Source organism: Parus major, chromosome 2, assembly GCF_001522545.3.
Source record: "Parus major isolate Abel chromosome 2, Parus_major1.1, whole genome shotgun sequence".
NCBI lineage: Eukaryota > Metazoa > Chordata > Aves > Passeriformes > Paridae > Parus > Parus major.
This window is the reverse complement of record NC_031769.1, coordinates 53,282,668-53,306,903: the sequence shown is the minus strand read 5'-3', so window position 1 is coordinate 53,306,903 and position 24,236 is coordinate 53,282,668. Positions and strand designations below refer to the sequence as shown.

General features: G+C 36.2%; 1 protein-coding gene across 7 annotated transcripts in view; it reads left to right on the top strand.

The window, feature by feature from the left end:
- Positions 1-24,236, top strand: part of SUGCT (succinyl-CoA:glutarate-CoA transferase) — a 317,087-nt gene that overhangs the window by 82,853 nt on the left and 209,998 nt on the right. For 6 of the 7 annotated variants that reach the window (XR_001519311.2, XR_001519310.1, XM_019005576.2 and 3 more), the window contains exon 10: positions 15,631-15,714. The exons of the other annotated variant lie outside the window; for it this stretch is intronic. Coding sequence is in view for 4 of the 6 variants with exons in the window: in XM_019005576.2 (XP_018861121.1) it covers positions 15,631-15,714 (84 nt within the window). In the remaining 2 variants the exon portion in view is untranslated. The remainder of the gene's footprint in view (positions 1-15,630; positions 15,715-24,236) is intronic. 7 annotated transcript variants of the gene reach the window in all.

Genomic DNA, 24,236 nt, shown 5'->3' with positions numbered 1-24,236 from the left:
CATCTTCCTGTCATTCCAAAAAAACAACAGAACTGAGTGCTATGGAGGTACATAATGGACATAAAATTAAGCAGCTGCAGATTTTTTTTGTGAGAAATAAAATCAAACACAAGACATAGTTTTATTGGTTGGAGAAGGCTTAAAATATTTATACTCTTTTAGGTTTTGCCAAAATATTTTCTCCAAAGCCTTGCATAATTAGGACAAATAGAAGTAACTGCCTGATTGGGAATTATTTTCTTATGCTGTTGACATACCAGGACATGAATAAGAAGTGATTAGTGAAAATTTAATATGTAGCCTATGGGAACCTTGAAGCAGGTATGTGATCCTAAAATACATTTAAAACTGCTGCTTTCATGTATGGATGAGACTTTTAAAATTTCTTTTTCCCTGCTGTACCTTATCCAATACTTTGTTCCATTTCGGATGAAGTGTTGCTGTCTCTCTGCTTTTGAAGTTCCGCTTTAGTAGAGTGATGGTTATGTAATATATCCTGTCACACTATGAATTTAAGATATTGAGAGATGCACTGCAAGGCCAAGACTGCCTTGTTGAAAGAAAGAACGGGGAAATGAGGCTCACAAGTTGTGCTTTGATGGATACTTGTAAAACCATATTGTTGACTACTTACAGTTGTGTCTAAACCAGAATTGCATGTAGAGAAAAATTTGCTGGAGAGATTCTTTGCCTTGTAGGCTCTTTGAGGAGCAAGGCTAAGTCAGGCTCATTTCTCTTCAAGTAATACATGACAGTTAATGGAGATGTTTTCTTTTTTATATTCATAAATCTTGACCTGAACTGGGGCAAGTTTAGCTGAAATGAAATACTGAAATAAAAGCAAAATTATAGGAAGGCAAATTTGAATTACAGGAGTGCCATTTTTAATAGTATAATCAGAAAAGCAAACCCTCTGTACACAGAAAAATGATTCCTTCAACACACAAAGGGTCTCTTGAATCATTTATGATTTTGCTCTGTCTTTCATTATTTAACTTTCAATTGTTCTTGCAAGCAGTTTAATTTAAATGGTTCTGAATTATAACGTGTATCTCAGTAGGAAGAAAGCTGGGTCTATGAAAGTGCCACAAATACTCAAGTTTTTTCTTTAAATGCCAGGAATCAAAAACTAGTATATTAGATAGATCCTATTGGAAACAGGTGCTTCCTCAAGTTTGATTAACTGTATATGTAAAAGTAAAAAGAGCAATTGAAGTTAAGCTGTACTGATAGATCCCAATCATGAGACATTTCTGAATGAAAAGGTTGTTTCTGTATGACATGTAGACAGATTAATTTTTTAACTGGCAAAAGAAGGCAGATCATTGATTAATGCCTTAAAGCATGATAGCATGTGCCAGTTGGAGCATTCCACACAGCAAACTGCTTAGCCAGAACTGTGTGTCAAGTACAGAATAATGACTTTCCTAACTTCGGGTATGATTCCTGTATTACATATGAGTTATAAGAAAATTTCTGTCCAGGTGGAGTGGGACTGCAAGTTGTGAAGAGTTAATTCAATTCCTTAGCAAAAAGTAAGTTATGTCTGGCTTTAAATTTTTCTCAAGGTTTCACAACTCATTTTTCATTATATCTCAGAGAAACATAATGATTTTAGACACTATGAATTTCTATAGTGGACCTGTTGATTGACCACATACAATATGGCAGAGGGATATGTGGATATGATGTCAAGACAGAAGCAACTACTGTCTAAATTGGAGTAGAAAATGGAGGTGACTGCTGAGGTAAAGAGAGTACACAGCTGGAGAAAATCAGAAATGTTGTTGGAATGATGTATCCATACACACTGAACAATGTTGGATATCTTTATAGAAGAGTAGCAGGTATATATTATGTATTTTCAACAGTATTAGTTTCTTAATCACCCATATGCATAGACTGAATTTGTCATTGACTTTTATAGAATGGTTTCAGTTCACAGATTAGGGGGTAAATTAACCTAAAACTTCATATTAAATTTTGTTCTATTAATTCACAAGTCAAATAGAACAGGGAAATTCAAAGCTATTCTGAGAAACAAGAATATTTTTCTAAAAAGTAAAACCACAGAGCTTTTTTTTTGTCAATTTTTCAACATGAAAAGACTAATTTAAACCAAATTAAACTGAAAGAGGCTTGTAGACTAAAATTTCTGAATGTGGGGTTTCAGCCTGGAGTGTATTTTTTCATGGCTGGATTACGGACTTCAGAAAAATGAGTTTTGAAGCAAGGTTATTGAAGTTCTTCAAGGCAGTGATAGTACTGTTTTTTACAGGGCATGGTATCTGTGTCCATGGCTAATAAAATACAAGTATTTCATGGAACTGGTATTTACCAAAAGTTATTTGAAAACTATAAAATTCCTAGGTTTTAGATTAATGATTTATATTTTTTTTCATTTAAAATAATTTTTCTTGTCTAATTTTTTTGTCTAATAAGAGTGCTATCCAAAAATTCTTTGGCCCTCAATTGTTTAGAACTGCTTGGTTTTTAAGTTAGTCTGACTTTTTTAAAGTACTGCAAATTTTCTGGAAGTCCTTTACCCACAGGTATGTAACCCATGCAGTTCTGCATGTCTGGTTGGTGTTGTCAGCCCTGGAAGTGTTGTCAGCTGTGGCAGTCCTGATATTCTTATGCTTGCCCTTGTGGTGTATTTCCCTAATACTGGGAACTTTTAACATGTGGATAAGATTATCCATGTGTGTATTTGATTGGTTTACCAGAAGTTGAGTATAATATTGACAGAGATGTGCTTTTTCTTCCACTGGAGAAGTTTGTGCACCTGTATGAGCACTTCTAAGAGTGCTATTCAGCAAGAGTATGTTTGCAAGAACTACAGATTTTGGCCATGGAATCATGAAAATCAGTAACTGGAAAAAATGGTTTAGTTTATTAAGTTTATGAACAGTAAATAATTCTGGCCTCTTTTTCTAAGTCACTCAACATGTTAAGGACATAAGAACTGTATTCTCTGCACTCAGAGTATAGAAACATTACAAAAACTGATGGTGTAAAGATATAAAGGAAGATGTTTTTTGCAATGACTTGGTGGTTGAAAATATATAATCAACAGTGATTTAAAAAAGCATCCTTATGCATCTAAACTTATGGAATCGCTTAAATTGATTCACATGAATTCTTACTGAAGACAATGAGAGTATTTCAGTTGGAAGAGACCTATTTTAATTTAAGTATTGCACAGAACAGAAACAGATCTAAGAATTTATTTAAGTTTTTTTTTTTATGCTAGATGATGAGGTGGGATTCTTGTTAACACTCATCTTGATAAGACAGATAAAATGCACGAGAATTCAGTAATGAACTAAAGAATTGTTTTTGAAGGAATTCTTAAAGGAAAGCAAAGCAATCACTCTTTGTTCCAAGCACAATATGAATGCTCAAAATACAAGCCACTTAGATGATGTCCAACTAAATTAATCACATTTGGAAAGCTCTAGAAACTGTTCACATGGATTCACCTGAAAATATTCCATTATCAGTAAACAGACATGAAAGAAAAATCTATGTGTAGTTAAATAGTACTTAATAACAAAGAAATGAGCCTTGTTTCTAAGGCCAAAGACATTTTCCTTTCCATAGGATCCTTTTACTCATTATTTTGGGATAAGACAGGTTGCTCTAACTTTTGCTGTTGCTGTATCACTAGGGAATATTTCTGCAGTGGCAGCTAGACTACAGTCAGTATTTGTGCTGAAAGCTAGCTCAGGGTCTCTGTACTTAATTTGCAGTTTTTTCCATAACTGCAGTATCTTTCATTTCTCCTGCTTATAGTTCTTTAGTTACAGAAGAAAGGACAAAATAAATTTGGACCTGAATAAGTGGAGGTTAATATTTCCTGCTTCTTCCCAAGAAACACTTGTCACAAGCTGTTCTGTTTTGCTTCTGTATCATTCTTCTTAGCTGATGTATATTCATCTCCTGTAGAAAGTTGATCTGATCATATGATACATTGTTGAGATTCTTATCTCAAATAGAATATAATTTATGCTGGGGTTTTTTGAGTAGTGGTGTTTGGAGAGTTCTCTGGAAGGATGACTCAGCTTAATTTACAACCTGGTCAACATCTCTTTCTTTTACTATGTCATTTGCTTAGATATATTAAAAAGTGTCCCATCTTATTTAGATGTGGTATCTATGGTTTAACAGTTTGGCATAAACCCAAAATGGCAACCTGAGTAATGAGTGATAAAAGATACTGTGAATTTTGCTTAAATTTGGCATTTCCAAGCTTAAAAAAATAGGACAGATAAGACTATTTTAGAATACACTTTCAATATGTTTTTTTATCCAGATGGGATTAATTGCTTCACAATCAAAAGTCTCTGAAGTTGAAAGCAAGTGCATTTCTGTAGTTCATTTTGTGCTGGAGAGACATAAATGGTCATTAGTACCCTGTATTTATCATTATTACCTAATACTGGATTGGAATCTGCTGTTGAATATCTCATACTCAATCATGTCTACATCTCACAAAGTGGTACACAGGCAGCAGAACCAGAATAACCTGTTCATTTGAACACTAGAAGAAACAAATGTATATTTGGCATACTATAATATTTTGAATATACTGGCAGGATACTTCAGTCAAGAGAGCTTCCTTTAAGTCAACAACTTTAACTCATCTTTTTAGCCTCTTTTGGTAACATCTGTGTTTGAAAACTGGAATCCTTCTTATGAAGCTGTTTTTGCAGACTTCTCTGGAAGAGTGACTTGGCATCATTCACATCCTGGTCAGCATCTTTTTTCCCTGCTATGACATTTGCCCAAGTGTTTGAAAAATTTCCCACTTTATTTGGTTGCATAACACGTGTCCCAGTTTAGTGCTGACTTGAGCTTTCTATGCATATACCCTTTTGAGCTTGCCTTTCTTCCTGGAAAGCTAAAGCCAGGGCCAGGTATACCAGTGTTGCAGTCTTTTGCAGCAACTCTTACTCCAGAGATAATGTGTTGGTGCCAGTAAAATTAAGTGTGGGTCACTGTTCTCTAGGCAATGAAATTATTTTCCTTTGACACATGAGCATCTTCCTCACTCTGCACCCTTAAAATGACCCACTGCCATCCTGTCAGGGAAGAGCTGCCTGCTTTTAAGATCTTTCTAACATTTCATGTCTTCCACTGAATGGTCTTATGATCCAAAAAGGACTCAATGAATGAGTTAAGTCCAAAGACCATATTCATGTACATATATTTTTCATCTTCCTGTGATTTTAAGGAATATGTCTCTACAAATGATGATATTTTGCATTGTTTTTTGGCATGGGGTGTGAGCTTGGATTGAGGATTTTCATAGGGAGTTGATGGATCAGTAGAAATTAAGTGGGACCAACAGTTTTGCTATTTTGCATAGCCTCTCTTGAATGTAAATGAAATATTAATTTGGACCACTGGGCAGCCCACAGAAGCTGTTCAATCTTACTCCCATGAAGTAAGGTATATACTTGGTACTGACCCACCCTGTTCATATGAGACATATAAATTCAAGTCAAACTTGGTTCTTTTACTTATTTTGTCACATTAAGGATGGGATTGTTTTTTAGTTATAATTTTTACATATGATTTGTATTTGTTATCCTTTGAGGACAAAGAATTTTCTCATGATGATTTTTATTATTTAGAGTAAGCAAATACAGTAAATTTGGCCTTGAAGTTGATATTGCATTCTTTTCATGCTAAGAGTTTTTGGCTGCTTTTATTATATAAGAGATTCAATTAAAATGTATTTCTACAGTTTTTAAATTTATGAGTTCTAAGGTCACTTGCAGGAAAATAAGAAAATTATTACAATGGGAAAATTCCATTATTTTTATTTGTTTTGTAATCTCAGAAACACCCATAAGATGTATGAAAATACATGATTTTTAATCCTTTTTCAAACTAGTGTTCACTGTGGAAAAGTTATGACTGTAAAATCCAGACAAATAGTGACACAAAATTGTAGTTTCTGAAAACCTCTTTTTTCTCATTTCCCCCCGCTTTTTTTGTATAACCTGTCAGCTTTATTTATACTAAGAAATGAGGGATATTTTTATCTCCCTAATAAAAAGAGTGTTATTACTACATTGTTGAAATAAAATTCTTAGTGAGGAATGGTACATTATATTCTGCACCAAGAAAATATAGAGAGTGCAAGGGATGCACTGCAAAGAATGTTCAGTTTTTGAAGCTCTCAGTTGCTTGATTTTTTCAGGGCATAGTGTTGTAAATGTCAAGAGCCTTTGAAACATTTGAAGCAGATGTTCTACTGCCAAAGTGTAGCATTTGAACTCAAAATGAATCAGTTCCCTTAAACCTTGACATTAAGTCTTAACAGTTTCACTTCCCAATTGGATGTGGTATGAAGAAGATAAATAATAGAACTGTAGCAGGATAAAATATTTATTCTCCCATGAGATGGAGAAGAAAAACATGTTTAGCATTTACTTTGCAATTTTATTTGTTCTGGCTCATTTCCCTCTTATACTCACATATATACATTTCCAGGCACATGTTAAAAGCAGTAACTAGGGCTTGGCTCAGGCCCGGTGTCCTTCCTTTCCCCTTCCCTTTCAGTCTGAGTTTCGCTCACAGCTTCCCTTAAACTGCCTCTTTGTCCCCATGTTCCTTCTGGGAAGCATTCATCAAAATGTTTTCACTTGTCCAAAATCTGTTCTGGTTAATCAAATGGATCAATTTATATGGAAGGCAGTGTCAACCTTTTCAAATAGGAGTCTATATTTAATTACCACAATAAAAAAGTCTTTAATTTCCCAGGTTCTCAGTACCTGCTTCTACCACTGCCATTTGGAACTGTGTGGGTGAGAAGAGGTCAATGCAATGAAAATATTTTAATTAGATGTCCACCATAACTTTGGAAATGCCTGTCTCAATTTGTTGTCTTATGAACATGATGGAAGTTTCTGTCTGATGTGTTAGTTATTCTACTGGCCTGATCCACATATCTCATCCTATTTGTGTTGTGTGCTTTTCTGCCTGACTGACAGCATCATGTTATAAATACTCAGAAGCACATAACCAACTTTTAGGTCCTGTCACACATCCTCCTATTGTGAAACCCATGGCACTAAGGGTGTGCCTTTCTCCACACACTATAGTCCTGCTGTATTCTGTGCTTTCTGATCAGAGGTGCTTTTCTCCCATGCCTCCCTCAAAGTGAGTCTATTCAAAAATCCCCTCTGCTTGAGCAATGTTGGAGGAAGATCTGGAACTGGGCTGCAATGTTTTTTCTTTAAGCTAACAGAAGTCATCCCTCCTGTGGCCACTCCTCTTTTTCTGTGAATCCATCCAATGGGGAAGAATGCAGGCTTGCAAGAGTAGAAGGGAAATTTAGGATGGTGGTTTTTTTTTGTTTTCTTTGAGTACTGAGAAAAAGTGTCATAGACAATGAGGATATTATTATTCCTGTAGTGATGAAGAAATAAATTCTAAGAAAACAGTGGAATTGTGGTAATCAGCACATTCTTGCATACACACACACACACACACATGTATCTATATATCTATATAATTTTAAATCTACACTGATAAATAAATTGATAAATTATCTGTTCTTACTAAATTTTCCCTGTCTTTCCAATTAGACAGCAGAAAGTACTCCTTGATTGTCTTGCAGAAGAGGTTAATTAAAGACATCAATTAAAGCATCCAATTTAATGTGTAAAGTAATGGTTAAAAGGGATCACTCTGTAAGCTTTATACAGGTACGTGTGCTTGAAAGTGATGTGTACTCTTCTAAAGAAAATTCAGTGTGAACATCATTAGAGTGGTACAGAATGTCTAGTATTTGTTGATTATAGGTGTGGTATTTTTGTTCTATAATAAGAGCTGTGTAGCAAAGTTGGCAAGAAATCTGTACCATGTACTTGAGTAGATCTCGGAGCCAGAATGTACAAGTGCACTTTCAGTGGTAACCTTATAAAGCAATGCTTTTAAGTGAGGAGCAGTCTTAACATGACCTATATTAACAACTTGTACTGTGGTTCTGTACTGCTTGTTGAAGTAGGGTTTCATCTGCACTCTTCTGTCTCTTAATAATCTGTCTGCTTTGTTTGGCTTCCTATTGTAACCTGGTTTAGGAAGAAGATGATTTCTGTAAAAGCTGCAAAGTAACAATTTTTTTCTTCAGATCATCCTCTGTTTAGCCCCTTATAGATTAAAAAACTTTATCTGTCACCCTTCTGAAGGCTTGGTTTGCTAAGCCTTTGTGATATTTTACAATCTGCTCAGGAAGGTCTTCCAAGGGGGTAAGAGCAGAAGATTATTTAACATACACTGTCATAGGGGTGGAGTAGTGCTGTGGAATTTTGATCAAACTGCTCAGTTCCTGTATTTTCAGTGGCCTTGGAAACAAAATAATAACAAGAATTATAGATTTTTTTCTTCCCTGAGGGTGTAAAATGTAAAGAAATTTGATTTGTCTTATGGAAGGGTAACCTTTTTGTTAGGACCATCACAGTTTAAAGTTAAGTGAGGAGATGCATATGCATACACAAAGCAGTATGATTTTTTGTGTAGTTTTTTATATATATTTATTTGTATATATATATATGTATATATTTGTATTCATATTCATGCATATCATTTAGATATTACCTATCTGGATGAGGTTAATTCAGTTACTGATAGGATGGTTATAGCTATGTTAGGAACTAAATGTGTATGCATATAAACATAGACACACACATATGTATATATGTATAGTTTAATATTTTGCTTTAACAATAGTAATTACTTATATAAATATAGTAATCATCATTATCAGTTACCCTTTTTCCTATCATTTTCTATTTACATCAAAAGGTTCTACAGTCAGTAGACTCATTATATATTCTATGTAAATGAGGAAGCTGAGACGGAAGTTAAGTAAATTGTCAGCCACCAGGTAGCAAAAGTGTGATTAGAAGTACCCCAAAAGTCACCAATTTACTTTGTTTTTGTCCTTTAAGCAGCACTGCATCTCATTTGGTGAGGTCAATAGTTAAATAGTAAATTTATGTTCCTTATGCTTATTATGAGGATTGCTTGGCCCAAGAGTATGTTTCAGTAGGAGGATATTCAAATACAATCATATTTTAACCATGAGGATGGTCAGTGATACAAATTGTCTGGAGAAGTCTTGCAGCCTCCATCCTTGCAGTCTTTCAAAAACTGGTTCAATAAACCCCCAGGCCACCCATTCTGATGTCATTGGTGACCCAGCCAGAGGATAGGGTGGAGACTTTCTGAAGTTTCTTACAACTAACTTACCCAATGATCCCATGATCAGAGATTCATATAAATAAAATGTTCCCCTCTCTTCAGTTCCATTGTCAGTTGGAAATGCAGGAGAAGGGAAATTCACTGCAGAGCATCCCTGTCATTATCGTGGTCATACAATTTCATAGGGAGGGCAAGGCCAGCAGCAGTGGCTGTTTAAAGTAATGTTTTATAAGTTGGTGCTGAATGGCAAAGGCAGCAAAATTATGTGTGCCAGCAAAAGAGTAGTGAGGAGCAGGCAGGAATACTGAACAAATGGGGAAAAGAAGCAGAAAGACTCCAGTCTTCCCACCCTTCGGGAGTATAAAGAGGGTCACCATTCATGTTGTTCTCTTGAAACAGTGATATCCGCTATGATTCTGCTTGAAAACATGTAGCAGCTGTGGTCTGAGAAAAACTGCCCAAAACTCTACAAGATTGTTTTTAAAGTAAAGTTTTAGCCTTTACTGTTTCCATGACAATGCTTCAGTCACACATTTTTGAATGGAGAATTTATAGGGAGCAAATGGGAAATAAGAATGTGACTCCAGCCCTTTGTAAAAAACGGGACAATAGAGATCAGGACTTACCTGAGGTGTGAGCCAAGCGCCTGCACCAGCATAGCTGTGATTTTGTTGTGCATCTTGGCTCAGTTTGCAGTGGTGTGAAAGCCATTAGTGTAGCAGAGGTGAATACTGCAGGCCTTCTGTGCCTCAGCTCTGAGAAAAGGCTGCAGGATGTAATGCTGCAGGTAGTATGGGACAGAGCCCTACAGCTTTAAACAGCAGCTAGGGAAGCATGGTGGAGGAGAGAGAAGAGTATTGCAACCTATTTTTCACAAGCTAAAACTACTGAAGTAATATTTCTCTTTGATTCTACTTTTTCTGTTACCTAGTATATTTTGACATATGAATTAAATTGAAATAGAAGTTTGTTTCAAAAGGAAAACATTTAACTCTGAAAAAGTAAAAATGACAAATGTTTTAAATTACTGCAACTTTTAATTTCAGTTTTGCCTAAAATGTATCTTATTCTTTGTCATAGTGTGTTCAAATGTATTTTTTTTCTTTTCAGTTTAAATACTATTTTACAAGTGCAACCAATTTGTCTAGTACAGCTTAGTCTATTTCAAACAGAATAAGTATGAATCTGTAATAGTATGGGTCCAGTTTCTGAATACTTGTGGAAAACATTTATGAAAAACAAGGAGGGTAGATTTTGAAAGCATGAGTACATTTAAAAAAAAATGTACTGACCACCTCTAGAGCTTCTCTATAAGTTGTTGATTCACTGGGGCTCAACAGGGTGCACCCATATGGAGGTGACAGTTCCCAAACAGCTTAAGCCCTATACTTCCCTGAACAGGAATGTCCAGTCTTCTGAACTCTATATGTTTCTAATGTAGAGGACTACTATATTCTAGGGTCTGAGGTGAGAACACCACAGGCTTTCCTCTGGAGACATCAGATTGAACATCAACTTTTCAATCAGTTAGGAGAGACTGTGTCAAATTTCAGCCTGAGCAATTACTGTTCTCAAAGCAGTTATCTCTTCTCTCTGTGTGGGTTGTTCAATTTTTTCCCAATATACTTTATTATTTCCAGTAGACTTCCTGTTTCTCATAGTCTGCCCATTTTCTTACATCTATTTTCCTATTTTCTTTTTTCCCATTTGGACTCCATCATGTCTTGAAATATATTAAAGATCCATTAATTTTCTCTTTGCTGTCACTTTCCATAATTTTATTAGATTTTGTACAAAAGTGCAAGGCCTTCAGCTGCTGACCTGGTGGGAAATGCAAAGATGTGGAAGATCCTAACATCATTAAAGCACTTCTGTTTCTAATTAAAGAGTTCCATGCAAGTTTTGTACTCTCACAAATAAAGTAATATTGGCGATGGAGAGAGACAGGGAGAACTGAGTGGTGATCAGAATCCGAATTTACTGTGGGCTACATAAGCTTATATACCATTCTAGGAAGGCTAGTAATTTGTTACTGCAATGATTGAGTGAAACATCATACAAACATACAAACTTATACATTTTTGCAACATCTTTTCTACTTGATTAAATTTTCTCTGTCACCAGACAGATCCAATCTTCTTGCAATCTTCAAAGCTCTGTTTGTTCTTGCCAAGGCAACCTGATTATCAAATCTCTTATTCTAATCAGGTCCAAAGTACTTTCTGTTTTTGCCATAAAGTAAGACCTGCCAATTTGAAAATAAATGCCTATAGATTTCATTCAGACTGTGCAGCCTGGCACAATTTATTAATGATACTGTATTGCAAGATGAAATAAAATGTGAACCTGAACTCCGAATTAATCTGACAGAGTTGTATGACCCAGATGTTTTAGAAACAGCTGAATTTGTTAACAGTCAAGCCAGCAATGTTGTCTAGTCATATTTTTGTAGTTACAGCAGACAACAGAATGAATTTCACAAGCATAGAAATGTTGGAAGGTTGGATATGAAAATGTTAAATTTAAACCAGAAAATTTATTGAAGAGTATAGAAACTATACTCTTTAAACAGGAAGGGAAGAGAGCCCAAGATAAACATTTATCAGGCTCTTCAGAGAGTAATATTTTGTGGGAGAACATTATATCACTGCACTGTAAAATCCCAAGGACTGCAGGGGGGTTGTCCAGGCCCTTGGATCTGGTTCCACATAATACCATAGCATAGTTCTGTACACTGAAAATGCTGCTAAGTCCTTTCTCTGAAATTCTAGTAGAAAACAGTAGAGCTCACAGTTTTGGTGGTGGAAAGGAGTGACTATTGCACTAGATTTTAAACTGCTTTTATAAATATGCTTTTCTTTAAATACATCTCGTTACGTGTTTGTGTTCTCAATAGTCAGGTAAACCTCTAAATACAACTCATAAACAAATAATTTCATCTGAAGTAGGAATGCCATTGTCACAGTCCTGATTAAATTGATTTAGACAGGCAATCAAGTCTGACTTTTGAATCTCAGAGCCAGCTTTATTTTCTACTAGGAGGAAAGTATACAGTGGTGAAATCATTCATGATCTCTTTTCAGCCTCATGGGAAGAGTATGCATATATGTTTCCAGTCCATGCTGAAGTTACAGTCATAGTGTTTCATAATACAGAAAGAAGTTTATAAAATGATGTTGATATTTTGTGATTGGTGAAATGTGTGTATAAAACCTAGTTCATTATTAAGTGTGACAGGTAAACTTTTGTTAAGATGGTGAGTAATTTGATAATAATTTGATCCACTAGCCTAATTATATTTCAAAAAGCATTTGAGTCCTCACTAAAGTTTTGACAGCTGTACAAAAATGCATATATTTATCATCAAAATTTGTTGATAATCTATGAGTCTGAAGAAAACTTCAGACATGAGGTGTCTTCTCTGGCAGTTCTGGGTCTTGCTTATGAGTCGTGTTATGTGCTGATTGTGTGAGTTACTGGGCATCTGACCCATAGTGAATGAACTGACTTGTTTTTCATAGAAAATAATGAGAAAAGAATGTGTAAAGGGTGTTTCAAACTCCAGTTTGTATGTCTAGGCTTTTGTTTATTTTAGAACTGTAATATTTTATCCTGACAGGTTTCATTTCATTCAATTTACTACTGGATTTTCTCCAGTGATGAAAGAACTAGCTTAAAAGAAGGCCTGCCTTTCTCTTGAAGTACAGTCATGAGACTATTTTGTAACATTGTTGCTGGGAACCATGGAAGCAGTATGTCTGTGAAACCAGTGGAATTATACAGAGGAAAGGCTCATGCACTTAGGCAAATTTCTCTACTCACTTTTGCTTGTCTGTGACTTTCCATATTCAGAATCACAGAATCAATTAGGTTGGAAAAGACCTCTGAGATCATTGAGTCCAACCTGTGACCAAACACCACCTTGTCAATCAGACCATGGCAGTAAGTGCCACATCCTGTGTTTCCTTAAACACCTCCAGAGACAGTGACTCCACCAGCTCCCTGGGCAGCCTGATCACTCCTCATGTCCCCTGGCACAGACTGAGTCTCTGTCCTCCCATCGTGTTCATTGCAGACTGCAGCTGCATAGAACAGTTTTATTCTATGTCAAGCAACTGACACTTCTTCCATATCCTCCATATCCTTTTCCTAGGAGAAAAAGCATTCAAAAAATGTATCCACCAAGGTTCATGCACATGTAAAATTTAGTGGCCTCAAAGCTGGCTGGTACTTCCATCATGAATAAAGAGGATCAGAAAATCCTGCTCCAAGTCACATCCCCTATTTTTAAATTTTTGGATATAGATCAAATTTATATGCCTTTTGAATCATGAAGGGTAGTTATTATACGAGAACAAAATAGAACAGAAAGCAATCAAATATAGCAGACAGGAGCTCTTAATCTTTACTAAGATTAAAACTGTCCCAATATGAGACACACATACACAAATGTGTTGTAAATTCAGGATAATTTGAATCATGAAATTAATCCAAGCCAGGAACAGTTGACTCAAATGTTTCTTGTAATTAATGCAAGCAAGACACTGGTAATTAAAAAAAAAAAAATAAAAAAATACTGCCCACCTCCTAATCCTCCTTCATATGATGAAAATACAGCAACATTTTCTTTTAAGCATTGTTCTGTGTATCTTTTGTGTTGTTTTCCTCCAGCTCACAAACAGAACATTTGGGTTGACAAATTTTTAATAACTTTTCCATCTCACACAAAATCATATCACATGCAGACATGGAAAAAGATGATCCTTGTAACGGCTTCACAAGCTAAGCTTGGCTATCCTTTAAAGTGTCAATGGCAGAGTCCTGTTGGTTAGATGTGTGGGAAAATCACAGTTCAACTGACACAGCCACAGTGGCAGAAGCTGCACTGGAAACAGGAAAGTGGGGCTGCTTTCCCGGTATATAGATGTCTCAGGAACTCAAATAAACTATACCAGCAAAATAGCTTTTCTTACACTGTAGACTCTTGCTCCACCAGAAAAATTGCTTGCATAGATCTGCCATAGCTCCACTGCCTGGAGTGTCTTGGACTTGTTTCTTAAGCTGTTGATAGAAACAAAGTGTTAGGATATAGATAGCTTCTTTAGCTTCTGAGGAAAAACAAAACAAGAAAAACCAAAGGAAAACAAGAGAGTGATCAGGTGTGTTTTCAGTGGTATTCCTGGTTTATAATGTGGCAGTGCCAGAGGCTCCTTCTGTATATGGATAACAGTACCCACACCAAAAGAACAGAGATTCAAAGTTTAAACAAGAACCAGATATTCTTTTCAAGAAAGAAACATTAAGTCTAATGGGACCTTTAATTAATTATTACCATTCTAGGTATATGGCTAATTTCTTTAGATAATTATGGGAATCTCCTTTTAACAATGATGTATATTCTTGTACAATATCTAAAAGCATTAACAGAAACAGATTTTAAAAGAATTTTGAAATGAGCTTTCCTCTAGATTTTTCTTGTCTTGACCACCAAGGGTTTGTAGCTCCATTTATCTTAATAAAAAGAAATAATTCTAGATTTTCTGCCAATTTGGATTACCACATAAACTGTTAGTTTTGCTTCTTTAAAAAAAAAAAAAAAAAGGCTGTTCTAAGCTTTTCCTGAAGCAGATGAGAGAAGCTGTGCTAGATTAGAATTATTAGAATTCTTTTGCATAGCTGTTCATCAGCCATTTTTTTAACATCTTTTGTGTAATGTAGCTTGAAAGGTTGACTAAAAATTTGTTTGTTTGTTTGTTTGTTAGTTTTTCCAGGAAGAATAGTGAGATATAAATAGTGAGACTGTATGAAGCTCTATGACTAGTGATATTCTCCATCCTGGAAATATTTTATCTCCAGAGCTGGTCAACAAGCCTCTGGGGCCTTATCTTTCTTAAGGCCTTATGTTACACTTCTGTAGAGAGAAAGCACACTTTATTTTAACACTAGATTTAGCTTCCTACATAAATAGTTACTGAATGAAATAGAAAGATTGCATTTTGCATTGCACAATAATTCTATTATGCATTAAGAAAAGCAAATCTGTATTACTGTTTTCTTCTGTGTATTGGAAAGCAAGGTGCAGTGTGAAATTAATCTGTCTGTTTATACATCAAGAATGTGAATACAGGAGGGGTTACTTATGTGGATTATTTTATACCCTATCCTATTCCTCCAGCATTATATATTTAAAGACAGCATGTATTATCTGTGCAGAAACAATCTATTCTTTCTTTAATGTTTCCTCTGTTGGATATTTGGCCTTTTATTTTAGACATTTATGAGCAAGAAAAATATATTCAGTCATCTAGGTCCTGTTTTTTTTTTCAAATTATTTAAAGATTAGACATCTTCTTTTGCGGTCTTTTTATTTCTTAATGTTTTAAAAACCTTTTTGTCTGGTTATTCCAATAGTCAAATTATGCAAGATTATGGCATCTGTTTGGACCCTGCACACGGTCAAACAACATTAATGGAACCAAGCAGAAGCCAAGCAAGGTAAAAACAAGAGATGAGGTAGTCCTCTGTAGTGACAATGAATTTGAGAGTCACAGTGAAAATGGAACATGGATTTATGGATGGTGTCTGATCTGAATGCCAATCCAGTGTTACACTTATGTATGCAGATCACAGTGGAGACTTCTCCTGAAAGGGGAGAACAGAAAGCACACACTGCACCTCACCTCCTTTTTGTCACGACCAACACCATGGGCACCTCTAGCATATGACAGGTTCTGTATTCCTTGGGTAACAATACTTTTGAATTGCTCTGTGCATGCCATAAAAACAAGTTTAAGAAATGGGCACCTCTGTCTTCTGTTTAAAAATGTTGTTGGAGTGGAAACAGCACTGTCTAGCGACTAACCTGTCTGCAAAACAAAGGAATGACAATCTAAGCAAGGAGACAGGTTGTGCTATTCTTAGTTATATTATAAAATGTATAGTCTTAAAAGAAATTTTGAAGGTTAAGGTACCAGTGTTTATACTGTAGTTTCAGAACTGACTGAAAGCTATTTTAACCTGCTTTTCTGCAGTGGGTACTGTTTTAGCTGTTAGTAAAGTTTTAGCTGGCAAATAAAATAGAGAGAGAGCATGCTTGAACAGCACCAGCATCACAGTTTTCAATCTGTAAGACTGAGTGGCATTGACAAAATTGAGGAAGCTTAAATCCCTTGGTAATGTACTTATATTTAGTGCAGAATGAGGATCAGATACAATATGTCTAATAGGAAGGTGAAACATCAGGTAAATCTTTATAATACTGTTAATTTATAATTAACAGTATGTTAACATTTATAACTTAAAGTTATGTTTTTAGAAGCCTGTCACATTGACTGTCTGAGATGAAAGGAGGTTTGCATGAAGAAAGGAGTAGTGTTGGTTTTCCTGCCCAGTCAGCAAGAGAAGTCCCCCTTCTATGTTGCTTAATAAAGACCAGTAGTTTTGTTCAAGTTCCTTTGGAAAATGTGAAGTTCTAAACAAATTTTTTTTTATTATAGCCTTTTTCACTGCTAACAGATGAGTTTAACTTTCTTTGTCATCTTCATAATTGTCTTTTTTATGCACCTATATTTTGCATGGCCACTATTGTAATGAAAAAGAAAATATTAGATTAAGGAGACAATAAGCTTGTGCAAATTTGCTTTATTTAATGAAATGATGTCTTGTTATTGTTTGTTGGCTGTAGTAAAGTCAAACCAGTTTGCAATGACTGAAGAGAATCTGGTGCAGAATTCAGTCATGTAGTCTTTACAATATAAGAACAAAGGGACTTGGTAATGCTGCTGAAGGTTCTTTCCAGATATCTCTTTCTTTTTCCATTTGAAAATAATTTAGAATAAATTTGGTGAATCACAATATTACAGCCTTTAATCATAAACATGCCTTCTGATCCAGACATGGGTGAATGACAATAAAAAAAGAAAAAAATTGCTTCTTTGTAATGAATCCATCATCATTCCAAGGGAAAAAAAAAATTTGTTCAACCTTGAATGATATCATAGCATCTGTGGTAAACACTAGATTTCAATGATGTGTTACTTTGTGGCATCACTCAGGGTTGTATCATTGTATGTAAACACTTGAAAGAAAAGACCAAGAAAATTACAAAAGGCAAGATTAAAACATAGCCATTGTTCTCTGGCTTAAGATCATAAAAGGGAGGAAATTCATAGTTAAGGATCCAAACCTCAAGTATCTGAGCACAATGCGATGCCAGCCTTAATTTTACATAACCATACCCTGTTATAAGTAGACATTGGTGGTTTGATCCTGAATGATGAGTTATATTGCTCTTAGCAGCTGAAACCAGAACAATAATTTTATTTTAATGCTTGGCTTTGTTAAGTGAATAGACTTTTTGAATCAGTTGTAATTGTTTTCTTTATGTTTTCTTGCCAATTGAAATAAAACAAATCCTAATAAATTGTTTTGTTTTGGTTTTTTGGTTTTTTTTTTAAAAAGTTATCCTTAAAAACTCTGCTACATAACATTTTGCTAAAATGGAAATGGGAAATTGTGAAGAAAAGCCAGTGTCACGCTTGGATTTCAGGAATGTTGAAACTTTTGTGGCAAGTTATAATGTCTATAATCCTGCAAAAGCTTGATTGAAAAAACAAACCCAAACACTTAACTGATGAAGGAAGTAGTTAATAGTACTGTTAGCACAGAATATTGAAAGTAGTAGAGTTTCTAAAGTGTCTGCAATTAATTGAGCTTCTACTTTTGTTCTACTTTTTAAGAAAAGTTCTACTCCTCCCAGTTCTCGGAAATTGTAATGAGGATAGCAGAAACTGCTTTAAAGGATGTCAGACTGTGGATGCAAAATGGAAAGGAGAATAGGCAATAACATAGAATCTTATCTTGACATTTTAGCCTAAGGACGTTGCTTCAAGGATTCCAAAGAGAAAGATTAGCAATTTCCAGGCAAGACAGGGAAAGGCCTTCAGCACTTCAAAAGCCAGAAGTTAAACTGCCAAACAGTTAAAGAATAAAAGCTAGTGTCTGACAAGGTGAGGCTGACTGGAGAAAGGAATGGTTGTAGTTTTCTCAGAGTCATTTTAATTCTTTCACTGTAGCAAGAAGTCACAAGAGTATTTAAGTGACTTGCACCCTTTCTGCCTTTGTTTCAGATTTGGAAGGATTCACTGGAGTAGAGCTGGGAGTTGAAGAGCCAAAAGCCTAAAATACTGTAGCTTTCTTTCAACAGGTGGAGCTCTTGTCAGTTTTGAATGGTAGTTTACATCTTCTCTTGAGTAGGAGTTACTAAAGGTATGGGAAATTCACATTGCAGATAAACTGGTCTCTTGGGTGTTTCAGTGAAATGGAAAGGGCCCTGACCCACAGTCTGAAAATTATAGCCCATGAGATGAGAGACCTGAAGTGTTCTATGATAAATCTTTTGCTCATCAGTATAACTGTGGATATCACTAGAAAGATTTACACATGAAAAGCAAAAGTATGGAGACAGAGGGACAAAGAAAACTGCTCTGTGAATATGAATGATAGTGCTACGCTGAGTAGCAGGGATAATAGCTGTGATAGAATGATAGTACCACGGTAGACCCACAGTGCAGTTCAACCATCAAAATGTTGCCTCAGAGAATTGCTGAATGTTGGATTTTCATGTCTGGGATTTAGTAGTTCCCATCTCTCTTCTAGTTCTGTAATCTCTTTAATGATATATTGATTGGGATTGTCTCTTATTGAAGGGAAACTGCCCCCTTTTTCAATGCCCATTCTTGGATTCTTCAAATATTCTCTGACATATATGTATGTGATACTCTGTCTATGAGAATGTCTCTGAGTTCCAGGGCTGGGGGCTTCCCTGTGATTTTCTGATGCAATCTCTTTCATTTATATAAGTCTTTTTTCTGTTGTTGTGACAGACCTGCATGTTATGGAATCTCTTTCTCAGCTGCTCTCTCTGTTGATTTTGTTCTGGGGTTCTTTTGGGGTGGTGGTGTTTTGGTTCTGTACTTTTTTTTGGCATACTTACTGTAAGGTGCTTTTACCATGAAACGCATACTTGTAAATCCACATGCATGTCAGACCAGAGTCCTGGGTCTGTGCTGGCACTGGGCTAAGCACAGAGCTCTACAGGTACTTCCCTAAGATATGTCACTGTATGAATTTTTCTGCACTGTAATGTGGGAAAGCTTTTCATCCACAGGCCACTATACAAAAATGTTTTAAACTTAACTAATTAAACTACATTCATGGATTTAGTAAAAGCCGGTAGCACGGCATGGATCCAAGTTTAGATGATGATGTTTTCCATCTGTTAGCATGAATACAACTCTCATTTTAAGAAGAGCAGAAAATTCAGGGCATGATGCAGTGAAAAAGCATTTCAAAGGTAACTCATTGCCTTTAGAAGTCAGCAGAATGTTTTTTCCAGGACTCTTGTGTAGATATGGAGACAGCTGATGCCCCATATGATGAGTAGCTGCAGAATCCTTATGCATCTTCTTGCAGATTTGGCACAGCTTCTTCTCCAGCATGGAGGACACGCTCTCAGACCTTCATAAAGACCTTTGTGTACCTGTGCATAACAAGGACATAAAGATGAAGGAGATACCTTCAATACCTAAACTTGCTGTGGTGCTTTATTGCTGCTTTACTGTTATTTGCTTTTGGCCAGTTATTTGCTGATGCCCACAGTGTGTAATTATGTATTTCAGTGACTTCTTCAAAGCCAGAGGGCTGAAAAATATTGATTTCTCTGAAATTATATATTACATTATTTTTTTTATAAGAGGAAATGTGAGAGTTCTGTTGAAGCCACAATTTTGCCCACCCTTCATCTAGAAAAGATAATACTTGTCCATTAGTCAAGTTGAGGTTATTCAGATAAAAGGTCCCTGAATGGGAGATATGGGAAAAGAATGTGTGACAGAGAGATAATCTGGAGATCCCATCTTTTGTATTATTTTTAAATTTACTATCAGCTTATTTTATTTCCTCCTCACATGTAGAGTCACTAAATTTAGTTGTTTAACAGACCAGTAAATCTCAGCTACCCTGCAAAAAAAAAAAAAAAAAAAAAAGAAGCAAAATGTGAGAACACCTATCAGCAGAATTTTTTTTGGTGTTTTTAGCAGTATGTAATTGCATGCTGCTGGTATGACTTGGCCAATTGAGGCAAAATGGCATGGTCAGCCAATTTAATTGATAATAAAGTTCCTATGTGGCTGCTCACTTTAGAAACTTACTGGCTTTCTGACATGTCTGAGGGGGAGCAGGGATGGATTTCATTAGGAGTAGGCTTGTGCCTGTAATCTGGCTACAGGCTGTTTATGATTCTGTCCATACTAAAAAATAAACAGTTCTAAAGCTTGTATTTTATTTCCAACTAGATGCCAGCTGGGCCAGGAAAACAAACTGATCTCCTGAACATTATCATAACTTTTTTAATCCAAGTTTGTGTTTAGAGCTGCATTTATCTCTAAAATGATGACACATTTTCCAGTGCTTCTGTTTGGTTCTTGACAACCCTATGCTTCTCTAGACAGCACTTTTAATCAAATTCTCCCACAAAAGGTCAATATCCAGACCTAACTCTCAAATCAGCTGTCAGTTTTAGATTAAGTACATCATTTTTGAATCAGATGTTTGCTTATTTCTGTGTACCTAACAAAGTTTAGGAGCTCCTTGTGTCTGTCATTATTCAAGTTGATGCTTGTCTGTATCCACAAAATACCTCTCTGCCAAACCTCTGGCTGTGGACAATTGTGTGGACAGCACAGTCTGCAGAGCTGTTAGTAGAATGACTGACAACTGCAGAATTCCCATCCCAGAATTCCCATGTCCTTCCTTCCCTTTCTTATGTGAAGATGTTTTTTTGGTTGGAATGTTGTCCAGAAAAATTTTCCAGCCCTCTCACTTTTATTGTTCACTACTTCTTTTGTAGTCTGTGTGGGAGCAAATACAATCCCAAGTACATGATAATAATGCTTTTCCTTTCTTTTTCCTGGCACGCCTGTGCCTTCTACCACCTCATATGTGACCCTTGTTTTAACACATTTGTGGTGCAACTACTTTTTGATGTCTAAGTTTACATTCTGCTAACTGACATGAGAAGAGAAAGGAAAAACCTAATGGTGCCCTCTGAAGCTGTCTGTCTTCCTGCAAACCATTTCTTGTAGGTGGCGTTTTAACAATGTAAATGTAATAATGATCAGTGGAAATCTTCATTCCTTTCTCATTGCTGTCTAAGTTCATGATTCTTGATGTTGACAGCAGACTTGCAGCAGGAGGTTTTCAGAAACATCCAAGTAAGAGATGAGCACTGCTGTTCAGAGGGATGTATGCTCCTGTACATAGGTATTATTGAAATACTCCTAAGTCCCAGCCTGCATACTATTAGCAGTGTATTCATTCTGGATTCCATTTTACAAGTACTTGTAGCAGCTCAGGAAGATTCTTAGGGTTCACATTTGGTTCACATTCTGCAATCTGGTGAAAACCAGGACAAATGTGAGGTCAGTTATGATAGAATCATAGAATGGCTTGGGTTGGAAGGGACCTTAAGGATCTTTAATTTCCAAACCCCTTGCCATGGGCAGGAACCTTCCACTAGAAGTGGAAGTTATCATTATTCTGCATTGGCCTTGATACTTCTGCAGAGTTTCTTATAAAGGAATAGAAATCGTATAGTCTAAAACTTGAAATGTTCAAACTCTCAGGGTAGGCAATCATTTGCCAGCATAGACTTCCTGTTATTTATTCTGTTTCCTCAGGTTTTAAGTCCAAAAAGATTTTTAGTGTGTTTTAAACTTCTGTGAGGGAAGGCTGCCCTCCTGTTTTATACATTTGAAACACAAAGTTTTCTTTGTATGTGAAAGGAATTCAAATCTTACTCTACAGGATCTTCATTTTCATCTGGAAGCTGAAGTCCAGTGCACAAGCATATGCCTTACTCATTTTAGTTGATTTTGAGTCCTTTATGGCAGTTTAAGGTTGCTTTGTTTGCTTATTCGGTGTATTTTGTTTTAACTTGTGCAGATTTTGAAAAGAAAAAGACAGATCAGATAACTGGAGAAATACATCCTTTGTCTCCAAAGTCTTATGCTTCAGTACATAACTTGATGTGAAAATTTGTACGCCTCCCTGCATAATTTTCTCAAGCAGCCATCCTTCCCACTTATAAGCACTGCTTTGTCAATGTCTAATAAAATGCCCAAGCTTTATTAGTGTGAAAGGAAATGTATATTGGAAGGAAATTAAATATACCAGAATCCCACTGTTACTGAAACGTCTCTGTACTAGTTAGTATAACCATTTAAATATGTTTTGTTACTCTTCTTTTATCTTTTGATACTGTTAAAAGGAAGGTCTAAAACATCTCTATGCTTTCATCGGCCTGCTGTGGGGAGAAAGAGGGGGTGCCCTTATAAATCTGTGCACCTCTTCTCCTTGTTTGCTTCTTCTTCCCCCTCCCCAAGTGAGGCAATCAGATATCAGCTTCATATAATCTAGGGACAGGAACCTTTCTTCTGTGAAAGGTCATTTCATAGCCAATTCCAGGGAACAGTGGGCAGGCAGCGCTTCAGGCTGTCATCAGGGGTGCAAAAACAGGCCAAGCTTCTGCCAGCAGCCCATTTTAGTCCTTCCCAGTACAATGGCAGGTCTGTGTGCCGAGCTTGCTGCTGCCCATTTGATTCCAAGCCCAGTGTCACCAGAAGGCCATCTGGATCATTAGGAGACCAGCCCTTTGACTTCGCCCGGTGCAACAAAGGGGGAGGCGAAAGTATGATGGAGGTCAGGTGCCAGGCTGCTCCTCCAGACTTGCTGGCACCATCCCTTCACCATAGCCAGACTGGGGCCCTCAGCAGCTGGGAACATTTCTGTGACAAGGCTCATTTGCTCTTTGTGAGATGTTCTCTCTTACAGGAGGTCCTTGCTGTTTGCATGTAGACTGTAACGTGACTGTGCCGCCGTGTTTGGATTGCAGTAGCTGGATGGTGTTATACTTATTTGGCTACATGTGACTAATTAATTAAACTAATTTAACATTATGCTATGTATATTTGCTTTGGGCCACTTTCTCTAAACTATCTTTTATGAAAATGTGTGAAACAATGGTGATTTTTGCTAAAGGCTCCAGCAGAAGCAGTGTGTGTTCACACTCGCTTGTCAGTTGATTGAGGTGCAGTGATGCTGTTACAATGTTCTGTCATGCTATAAAGAAGGCTCTTCAAAGCCCTGAGTGAAAGAAGAATTTGTTCCTGCTGTAAAGAAGGCTCTTCAAAGCCCTGAGTGAAATAAGAATTTGTGAGATTGCTGACAGACAGTCAACAGAGAAGAGCAAGGAATCAACTGAAGACTGATGCTGATGAAATTCAGCAGAAGCATCAATGAGGACATAACAAGTAACAGGGGTGTAAAATTTATTATATAAAATTTAACACTTTCATAACTTAAAATAAACAGTTTATGGCAATTATCTGTGGCATAAAAATGCAGTAATTTTGCATGCATTTTCCTGATGTCTCAGTGTTTGGCAGAGGTACATATAGTACTTAACCTTTGAATTCACCACTTTGGTTTACAATTGGGCTTTTCTTTAGGTAAGTGAAAAGTAAGGGTTTAGATTGACAGTAAAAGTAAATTTGCTGGTCATGCCAAGAAATTAAAACTCTGTGGTAGTGGGTGGTCTTCAGAGTCAGAATCCTGCCCTAAATAAGCTCAGACTCCTATGAATCTGTCATGATTAAATCAGGATTGTCCTTTGGGTGTCTGCATGTACTGTCATGCATGAGAAACAGGCTGCCCCTCAGCCATCCAGAACAACAACAAAAAATATTATGGCAGCATAAGGCAAGATGAAACCTCAAAATAAATGTAGCATTTCATAAGAATGAAGAGTTTGTTAAAGAACAACATGAGTATCTGTGAGTGAAAACTTAAGGGTTTTTTCCTTTCAAATCTGAAGGAGAAAAATGTGGGATCAGTTTCGAAAACTGGAATTTTCGACTTCTCCTTTTGTCTCCTCCTACTGCCTTTGCACAGTTTTACTG